Source organism: Phodopus roborovskii, unplaced genomic scaffold (assembly GCF_943737965.1).
Source record: "Phodopus roborovskii unplaced genomic scaffold, PHOROB, whole genome shotgun sequence".
NCBI classification, from domain to species: Eukaryota; Metazoa; Chordata; class Mammalia; order Rodentia; family Cricetidae; genus Phodopus; species Phodopus roborovskii.
The window spans coordinates 2887927-2898622 of record NW_026126461.1 but is presented as its reverse complement, the minus strand read 5'-3'; the positions used below and the strand labels follow the sequence as shown (position 1 = coordinate 2898622).

The 10696-nt window shown below is 49.1% G+C and overlaps 1 protein-coding gene across 2 annotated transcripts in view; it reads right to left on the bottom strand.

Moving 5' to 3' along the window:
* Nucleotides 1-6153: 6153 nt before the first annotated feature.
* Nucleotides 6154-10696, bottom strand: part of Sh3bp4 (SH3 domain binding protein 4) — a 75900-nt gene continuing 71357 nt past the window's right edge. For both annotated transcript variants that reach the window (XM_051190760.1, XM_051190759.1), the window contains 2 exons: nt 7233-7421; nt 6154-6459 (listed from right to left, as the gene is read on the bottom strand). In XM_051190760.1, the coding sequence (XP_051046717.1) occupies nt 6235-6459; nt 7233-7421 (414 nt within the window). In that variant the 3' untranslated portion in view covers nt 6154-6234. The remainder of the gene's footprint in view (nt 6460-7232; nt 7422-10696) is intronic.

The window sequence follows — 10696 nt, the reverse complement described above, 5'->3', positions numbered from 1 at the left end:
CTGGGTTGTGGTCTCTCTCTTCAAAGCTGGCTTCTTTCTGACCTGACCCTGGATATTAATCTGGTAGGTTACTGGCTCCCTACCAGCTTGTGGGTTCCTTAGGGACAGCACACCCCTTGGGTCTAGAGCAATACCTAGCAAATGGCAGAAGTTACTCAGTGCCCATCACCAAAGTACCTCTCCCTTTTAGACCACTCCCCGCATCTCCCCAGCCCTCTGCCTTATGGCCCCTCCCTGGGCTCTTCCATAGCTCCCACTGTTAGCAGAGGCACCTCCTCGATGGGAGCCCCTTCCCTGCTACTCTGTGCAGAGGCCCTCTCCATAGGCTCCTCCTCTCCTTTCCTGTCCACTCTGCTGACAGTATGCCAAGCCCCTTGAACTTTGCTCCTGTGTAAGGCCTTCCCCAAAAGAACTGACTGTCCCCTGTGGGGATGCCCTTGAATCCTCATGTTGGTGACAGATACTGTTCAACATACATGGGCTTCATCTACCCTTAGCACACAGGATCATATGATACACTCTCTGAAGTCTGTGGTTGCCTTCTGAGATGAAAACCACACTCAACACTACACACACACACACACACACACACACACACACACACACACACACAAGAATGTATAGATATTTTAAAAACAAACCAATTAAAATGGAAAATTAAGAAAAATGACTTCAGATACTTAAAATGTCACCTCATACACCAATTAATTTCTTTAGGTCCCTCTCTCCCATCAGGCAGAATATTAGATTAGAGAATCAGAAAATTAAAGACACTACCCTTCCTAGCCTAAAGCAAAAAATTTACTAATATAAGAACTTTTTAAAATAATGTGGATAGCTGGATAGCTAATGTATGGGAGACTGGTTTCTTTAGAATAGGTACTGCTTTTTTTGTTTTTTTAATGAGGGGTAAATTGTATTTTTATTTTCCTTATCTTCTTCATTTCCATAAAGAGTGTATATAGGCAAAGGACTACTGTTTTAGACATGCCAGAGACTTCTCAGGCATGTTTTTTTGTAGATGTCTAAATGCTCATCAGTATGTTCAGAGTCTGATGGGAAGAGACCTGCGTTATTTTGTGTCTGATTGGATAAAGCCTCCACCAGTGTGTTATCTAGTGTGGATGAGTCCTTCCATTACTGTTTTGAATGTGTGGTTAGGTGAGACTTTCATCAGCGTGTTGAGTGTTGCTGGCGAGACTTCCATCATTGTGTCTGGTTGGGTAAGACTGTCCATTGTGTGAGGCTGGGTGCGGTGCTGAGGCTTCCAGTCTCTGTGGTTAGTGTCTGGTGTAGATGCAGGCTCACACTAGGTGGTGCTATTTAACGGGTAAAGATGAATGCCTAAACTCTTCAATCGTAATCTTGGGTACTTATGTGTAAAGAATGCCTTTCCTTGTTCTTCCAGGCTTTATTTTATGCATTTATATAATTCCGAGGTGTCTCTTGGCTTCATCAAATCATCAATGGTTCCATGGCACAAAGAGCTAATTGAGTTCCTTTCAAGCTAGTTTACAAAATATCAAATTTTGTGATACCTTCGGGTACCAATTGAAATGTTTCCTTTGTGCAACTGTTCTTGGAATGTACTTCGCTGAATTTCACTCCTGCAAGGTTCTTTGGCCTCTTCGGATCTGAACCAGTTTTGACTCATTCATGATTCAAGTTTCCACTTGCTTTTATGCTGGTGGTAAATATACCTCGAAGCCCCTATTACCCACTCCAATAGCCACATCCATCTCACAGTTCTTAATGCATTTCTATTGTGGATAGCAATGACTCCGTCATGCAGGAAACAACTTTGAGTTTAGAGACACACAGGTCTGCTTCCATCAACAGCTCAGTGCGTAACCTGGCTAGGTGGAAGGGAAGGGTTAGACTGCACAGCAAGGAACCCTGGAGCCAGTCCTGGATTCCCAGCTGCTTTCCATGCTGAAGCGGAGCGAGGCAGGAGATGCAATGCCTTGGCTCCATAAGGCAGGTTAGACTGACTCTATCTTAAAAAGTGAAGAGAGCGGAAATGTTAGGTCAGTAGTGGAGTGCTTTGCCTAGCATGGGTAAGGGTCTAGGTTTGAACTCCAGTAACTGCCCCCAAACAAGGTATACTGCTGTGTTCCAACCGGGGAGGACAGAGGTAGTAGGAATTGTACAGGAAGCAGGGTTTCAAGCACTTGGAGGAGAGGGGAGGGCAGAGATCTCACTTCTAGCCACACTGCTTGGCTGGTAAGGCCTGGCGAGAACTGCCCGGGGTTGGGGGTGGGGTTTCTATGACCAAGTTTGAGTCTGGGTGTTGAGAAAAGATTCACAAAAGAAATTACTCAGTGCATATCCCACTGGGGTGACAGGGTGACAGACAGGTGGAGGTCAAGGCAAGAATTACCAGGAGCTCATAGTGGCATACACATTTAATCCCAGCATCCGGGAGACAGAAGCAGGTAGACCTCTGTGGGTTCAAGGCCAGCCTCGTCTACAGAGTGAGTTCCAGGACAGCCAGAGTTGTCACACAGTGAAACACTCCCCCACCTCCACCACCACAAAAAAAAAAATCTACCACAAGTAAAACTCATTTCTCCCCCTTGGCATCAGAGCCTAGATTTTTAAAAGCCTTATTATTTTATTTGTAATTGTGCATGTGTGTGGATGTGACACACACAGAGAGAGACAGAGACAGAGAGAGAGAGAGAGAGAGAGAGAGAGAGAGAGAGAGAGAGAGAGAGAATGAGGGCCTGTAAAGGCCAGAAGTGTTAGCTTCCCTACAGCTGGAGTTACAGGTTGTTGTGAGCTGCTGGGTTGGGTGCTGGGAAGTGAACTCTTGTGCTCTGCTCTTGTGCAAGAACAGTATGCACTTTTAAGCACGGAGCCATCTCTCCAGCAACCCCCCCACACACAAATACACACTGCTTTGTTGTTGTTGTTAGTTATTTTGAGACAGGTTCTTACCAAGTAGACCAAGCTGGCCTTGAGCTCAAGAGTTCCACCTGTCTCTGCCTCCCGAGTGCCGTAATTAAAGTCCTGTGCCATCATGCCTGGTGCCTAGTTTTTTTCTTTTTTTCTTTTTTCTAAACATCTTCTCTGCTTAGTATTTGATCCCAAAGGGCACCGATTCCCAAACTGTGTGTCAACAGCTGAAGTAAAACACCGCTTTTCTCGAAGCAGCTTGGAAGGAGGGAGATGGCAGGCTGGCTTGTGTGGTGTGTAAAAGCTAACCTGAGCTGAAGTCCTGCTACCTGGGAGTTATTTGAATTAAAGTCAGTACAGATGAATCTGTTACATTAGATCATGATGGGACCCAAATCCAGCGATCAGTGTCCTAATAATGAGCAAATGAACTAATTAGGTCACCAGGAACCTTCATTTTAGACTTCTGGTCTCCATAACAGTGAGAGGATGCATTTCTCAAGTAAGGGCTGCTCTGGGGTAAAACCCTTGCCTCTGGGCTGGGGGGAGGGGACTGTTATGTGGCACAGCACTTGCCTGGCATTAAGAAGGCTCTGGTAATTTCCATGCTTATCTCTGGGAGAAAAATCCATTTTCCTATTAGCCACCTGTAACGGGTAAGTTATGAGGCCACATGGAACTATGTCTTTAATTACAAAGTGAGCAGTCAGCAAATCACCCTAAAGTAGGAACAGGTTTATCTGACCTCACGAATTGGGATTGATGTCCGGGACTGATTGGCCCTGCTGCTATGGAGCCTGTTGAAGCAAACTGACATAGTAGGGGATTGCGTTCATCTCATGGCCAGGTCCCCCAGGAACCTAGCCTCCTCCCATCAGGCCCTACCTCTTAAAAGGTCCCACTTCCACCCTCAACAGTGTCCTACTTTAACTGCAGGGCCTGTGGGAAATACTTAAGATGCAACAGAGTTGACAGAATTAACATAGGTGTAGAAGGGGGGGCCGAGCTCATAGGGGGCTCTGGCCCATTTGAGGAGCCCAGGCTGGGCAGACCCCGCCTCCTATCTCATCTATGCTGCGCATGTGTCAATGCTACAGACGCGTTCCCAGGCCTGGCCTGGCCGGCCTTGGTCCAGCTGCTTCCTATTCAGTCTCCTGATGGATTGCACTCTCTCAAGCCCCGTCCCTCCCCATCACCTCCAGCTGGAGTTGGTCCCAGAGCGGACATGTCTTGCTCCATTGCTCATGACAACAGGAAGGGGGACACCCAGAGGAGGCCTCCACTGCTCGGTGCCACCAATAGTCCCAGGAAGATGCCTAGCACACTCAGAAACTGCTGGGTCTTGAACTTGAACGAAGTGCTAAAGGATGGTGGGTACTAGTTCCAGGTGGTAGAGACCAGGAGCAAGGAGAGATACAGACACCTACCTGCTTCGTTTGGGTGCCATGGGTGATACTGACTCCTATTTGGTTGTAATGAAAGATCTATAGCAATTAGCAGCAAGAGAAAAAGTCCCCTACACGGCTGCCATGCTGTCACTCAGGGTGAATGACAGGAACCTATTCATGGACTGATCTTTATGCTGAATTTATTTAAAGTCTGGCTAGGCACAGAAACAAACACACACACACACACACACACACACACACACACACACACACACACACACAAACCAGTTAAAACATTCAAATAAAATTTACTGCAACTTCTGTAGGATTTAACTTGTGTGCTACAAGACTTCTTGCATAGGAAACTATTCAAAGCCCCTGAGGAAAAATATCCGTGGTTTAAGGTTTTCTTTCTTCTTTGGGGAAAAAGGTAGAGATGGTCTCTGGGTAAACGAAGCGGCAGAATGACACACCTGTCTGTGTCGATAAGGGATTCGTGCGATTTGGTTCTTGCAGCATTAACACCTACTGTTTACTTTAAGCCTGTTGGTTTGAAGTGTCTGAATCAGAAGCTACAGAACATTTCAACTCAACTCGGAGTTGTACACTGGTCAGATGGAGGGCAGCCCCCAGGGTCTGGACCTGCCCCTGGAGACAGTCAGCCAGCGTCCTACCCATTGCCAGGATCACTTAACTGCTCATCTTTCTGGTATCTACTTCCTGTTTCCTCGGCAAATGCCACAGCTACTGTGTGACCCACCTCACTGAAGTTGAATACAATCCTCTGCAAGCTCCCAACTTTCCACAGAACATCACTTAGGGAAACTGTTCCCTGTGCTAATATTTAATCTGTTGGATAGCCAGCTGCTCCCCTTGTACTATTATTCCTAAGGAGATATGGATGCGCCAGGAAGGAGAAGATTAAATGTGGGCGATGGAGTGTGGAGTTTGGCAACGGTAGTTGGCACCTCTGCACACCAGCATGTGACACTGCCTGAAAGGTGACCGCGACTGACTCAGGAAGAGTCATGGGCCACCAGGGTCTGGCTGGATGCTGGGCTTTCCCCCCACCTACAGCAGAGGCAGAGCCACCATGAGGGAGTCAGCATCCAATGCCCAGCAGCAGGGACCACCTTGTCCTCAAGGGGGCATTGTTGCTCTGAATGCAAACTGCATATACCAGGGCCCCGAATCCAGCTGATTTCTTATTTGTTGGCAGAATCTCAAGCTGCCACATGGAGGCTTTGCAGTTGACCAAACCACACAGACCAACACGTCCTGCGGATGGCCACTGAGGACAGCAAGGTAGGAGAAGAAAGGAAGGGCACGACTGTGGGCATCCTTAGGGCCCATCTACTGAAAGCCACCAGGCCCGTGGACTTGCCTTCTCACAGGTGACGCGTGGAGAATGTCCGCACCGAGCAAATTCCTTTCCACTCTGAGTGTCAAAACGCAAAGTATGCCTGGGACTGAGAAACACCCGTGGCCTTTAAATATCTATATACACCCGGAACATAATTTAAAAAGGCCTTTGAAGAACATAAACACCTCAACAGCGTTCGCCTTTACTAAAGTGATGTTTTTTTTTAAATAACTTTTACAGTCCATTAAAAAAATTAGATACCACCTTTCTTATGTCCTCTCTAGACTTTTGTTAAAAAAAAAAAAAGTGATTTTCAAATTTAAACATACATTTCAACAAATAGAAAGCAACACAGTTGGCAACAACCAGAAGTAGAAGCCCCCAGGACCTGCCCTGGATGGAGGGGAGGGGCAGAGAGTCAAAGGTCCTCGGTCCCTCCTGGGCATGCGTGGCAGATGGGGCTCTACCTGAGCAGCCACCCACCCACCCACCCACCCACACACTTGGTGAAGGCTCGGCCCCCACTGTGGGCAGATGATGATCAGAGGGTTCCAGCTCTGGTGAGCAGTAGGGCAGGGGCTCCACTCAGATCACGAAGTCATCGTGGTCCGCGGGGCTGAAGGCTGCTGCCCTCAGGATGTCCAATGAGTTCACCAGGATCAGAGTCCCCGTGAGGTGCTTCCATCGCCTCGTGATGGGGTTCTTCATCTTGTCCAGACCTATGTGCAGCTCCTGGATGACATCTCGGTAGCTGTCTCCAATCTGGTGGCTCCAGGTGAGTAAGAAGTCATAGGCAGGTTTCCACATGGCCTGGGGGGGGGGATGGGAGTTACCAAAAATATTTTTAAAAAGGAGAGATAGTAAGGTCAGAGGATAGTGAGCTACATTCAGGCAGGCACTCCTATGACATTCTCTGGGCTTTAAAGTCACAGTGGACAGCTTACAGTGGGGAAACGGTAATGTCCTTGTGTCCCTGAGGCACTGGACAGAGCCTCTCCTTCCCCACAGTGCCCACTTTCCCCTGCGCCGTGTATTAGAAATTGATCATGCAGAGAAAGCACACCCTCAGGGTTGGGCCTTCCTGCTTCCCTGTCTTGTGAGTCTGAATCAGCTTCCAGGAACACACTAGAGTCACCCTCCACAAATGAGCAGTCAGTCTTTGGGCACGACTCCACCATACCCACCTTTGCCTAAGTTAGGCAGACATTCAGCTAAGGCACTGGGACAACCACTCCCATCACCCCCCACTTCCCTGCCCATTCACTTAGCCAGGGAGGGCAGTCTACCCTTGCTGGCTTGTGACAGAGCAGCCCTGATGCCTTCTACACCAAGTTCTCAGGACAAGATCCCGAGGACAGCTTGATGGCTCCCACCTCCCCAGGGCCACACTCACTTCACCTCATCTTGCCCCCCTTGAGTGCTAGGACGCGTATCATCTATTATTGCACCCCAAGAGTCCCAGAAATGAGCGCGGCGCCCCCCTTGAGTGCTAGGACGCGTATCATCTATTATTGCACCCCAAGAGTCCCAGAAATGAGCGCGGCGAAGTAATTGAGTAATCTCAGGGCTGGGATCCTGCTCACCTCACTGTCCACCACGCCGTTCCTGTCTCGGTGGGGAGATTCGTAGGCATCCATCTGTTGCTTGGAGACCTTGGCCAGCTTCTCGGCCAGTTCCCTCCAGCGCTGTGCCACCTCAACGGCTGTGGTCAGGAGCACAAAGTCCTGGATGAGTCTGACCACCAGGCCCTGGCAATCCATTTTCAGCAAAGCCTGGGGAGATGAAGTACAGTGTGAGGACATACTAGGATTGGCTTTTGGGGAAGGTCAACTTGCAGATGATGCACTTTACCTGAAGAGTTCAAGGCCTAGCACCCTAGTACTACCCATACGCAAGAGGAAAGAGGTGGCTCGCACGGTGTATGGGTTGGCACTGTCCCCAAAACTCATTTCCAGGACCCCAGAAAGTGACCTAGCTTGGAAAAGAGGCCTTTGCAGACGTAACATGACAAATAAGACCACAGAGGGAAGACCACCATGGCTGATGTCCTTGCAAGCGCTCCCCCGCTAAGGAAGCAGGACTGGGCTGACTCTCTCTCTCTTCCCAGTCACGGGAAGGCCCGGTCCAAGTTGGCCAAGCAAGCACATCTGATGTGTAGACACCAAGACAGGCTGGCAGACGCTAAGCAGCTGAGTGCAGAGCCCCTCAGCCAGGGATGACAGAGGCAAGGCAGGCCCCAGTTTCCGGAGGCTCTTCCCATGTTGCTGGGCACATGGCACCAGGACTTGAACCAAACATGGTGTCAGAGTGGAAGGGTTTTACCCCATTTCAACTACTTTGGTATTTCACACAGTGGCTGTGTGAAATTTGGATTTTGATAACCAGAAAGAAATTGTTTCTCAGAAAACTAAGTGTATTTATGTTCCTGAAGAAGAAGGCATGATCGTGTATACAGTCACGTGTGTGGGAGTGGATGTGTGACATACTTATGTTCGGGTGTCAGGTTTAAGTTGTGTCTGATGTGTTTGATAAATTGGGGCAGGAAGGGTCCCCTCAGCCCTGTGTTGTCCTGGAAGAAAATGCAAATGAACACAGGGCTTGGCAGCCAGTCACTCAATCATACCACACAAACCCGAGTGTGTGTACACTTGGCTGCCTGGCTCTGGAGGTGGCCTCATGTTCCGGGTAACAGAGTGCGTCAAAATCACCTGCTTTGGATTCAAGTCACTCTTGGCAGGAGTCGGCAAACCGGCTCTCTCCCCAGGGGCACCACACATAGACTACAGAGGTCCTGGGAAATTCAGGTCACTCTCTGGCCTCTGAGCGGTCACTGCTGACCAGAAGAGCCCTGGCCAGGTCCAGGGCAGCTGAGGCTCCATGTCTGGGAGTAGCTGATGACTAACAGGCTAGTGATAATGTCAGGGATGAAGGTGTCTCATCGCTCCTGCGTGCCACTCAGGGTTTCTCACACCACTCTACTGAGCCCAGCTCTGGCTCTATCTGTCACCCAGCCGCTCCACCACACCGTGTGTTTGGACGACTTCCCCAAAAGGGTGAACTTTGGATACACGTTAGTCCTAGCAATGGGAAGCACACATCAGGATTCCGGCTCGGGATTCCCAACCCCCTTACAGCTTACTCAAGTATACACAGGCATACTGGAAAACGCCGAAGGAATTAAAGCACAATATGGATTTCATATAGAATTTTGCTAATATGAGTGAAGGGACAGAAAGATATTGCCTAAAGGCAGCTCTCTGTTTTTATTTCTGTTGCTATGATAAACACCCGATCAAAAGCAACATGGGAGAAAGGGTTTATCTGGCTTACAATTTCGGGTTATAATCCATCACTGATCAGGAAGTCAAGGGAGGAACTCAACTGGCTAGTCACATCACACTCACAATCAAGAGCCGAGAGAGAAACAAGCATGCTCATCTTGTCTGCTTATTGCTTTCTACTGTTGTTTTACACGTTTGGGGTCCCAAGTCTAGAGAATGGTGCCACCCACAATGGGCTAGGTCTCCCTACATCAATTATCAGTCAAGATGGTCCCCTGCAGACAGGACCACAGGCCAATCCGATCTAAACAATCCTTCAGCTGAAATTTTCTTTATAGACAATTTTAGGTTGTGGTAAGCTGACTTTAAAATTAAACACCGTGGCAACTGTAGATACCCAGGAGGTGAAGGGACATGGCTGTGTGGCTGCTAACCTGTTTTTACAAGCTCTTGGGAAAACTCAGTAAGCTAGCATTTGAGCTTTTGCTGTTGTGTTTGTTCTTGAGAGGCCCTGGTCTGGACATGGCTGATGGGGTTATTACCCTCTTCACCCGGTTACCACACAGCCAACAGCTCCATCTCTACAGTCTCCTGGTTTGTGGGATAAGGTGGGTTTTTCTCCTGATCCATCTGGAAGCCCTTGCAGTCTAGACTCCTGTTTCTTGCTAGCCACCCACCTTGGTGTCTTGGGGCACCTCAATCCACTCCCCTCCTTGAGACAACTGCCTTCCTAGCTTGCGCCCTATGAACTCATTCCCTTCTGTCTCACACAAACTCCCCCAAAGGGCCCACTGTAGTCCCCTCTCCCCCACTCTGTAAGTCCCACTGGAGGCTTTCTTCTTGCTGGTGGATCAAGCACCAGATGAGGCAGCTGACCCTGGGCCCCTGGGTGGTGGGGCTTTCATAGTCCTTCTAGGGTTTTAGTGAGGCCACCATGGGTTGTTTCTGAAATTTCTTTTCCTCTTTCATTTCCAGCCAATGACTTCTCCCTCCCCACAAGAACAGAGACCACAGGGCCCATTCAGGGTGGTGTCCTCACAATGGCAAACAGTGTCTTACACCAAAGGCATGCTGTCCAGGACTGGCTATCTATGTATTCGATGGTGCCTTTTGCTCTCCGGAAAGAGCCCATGACTTAGAACATGACAGAGTGGTTTTACAGAGGGTCTCGAACCATCATCAAAACCATCAACGCTGCCAATCAAATATGTCAAGGTCCCCAAGGGCAGGCTGCCCCAGAAAAGTCAACTGTGGAACATCCACCATAACATCGGGATACAAGACGCCCTGAATGGCACAGACTGTGTGCCCTTGCTACACACAGGGAGAGGACAGTGTGACCCACAAGAGCACAGAAGGCTCAGACACTTCTGAGATCAGGCATGCATTCATTCATTCATTCATTCATTCATTCACTTCCCCCCTTCCTGGGTCATGCCCTCCTTCCTCTGTGAAGTGTAGGTCTAATGGAGGTTAGTAACAAGAAACAAGAATACACCAGGAGCACAAGCTTGCTTCATCAAGGACCGGAAGTGACCCTGGAATGAGCATCTGAGAGAATACATCACCAGGAGCTCCAGGCAGGAGGGACATCAGCTGTGGGGCACAGCAAGGGGGACAGCTGGTGCATGCAGGGCACAGAGAAAAGCCCACAAGCAGAGGCATGGGCTGCCGCAGGCCTGAGGTGCAGGGGAGGAGCCTGGTAGCCATGGAGAGGAGCCTCCAGACCTAAGCCAGAACTTTCCTTCCAATCCGCAGTGACCACC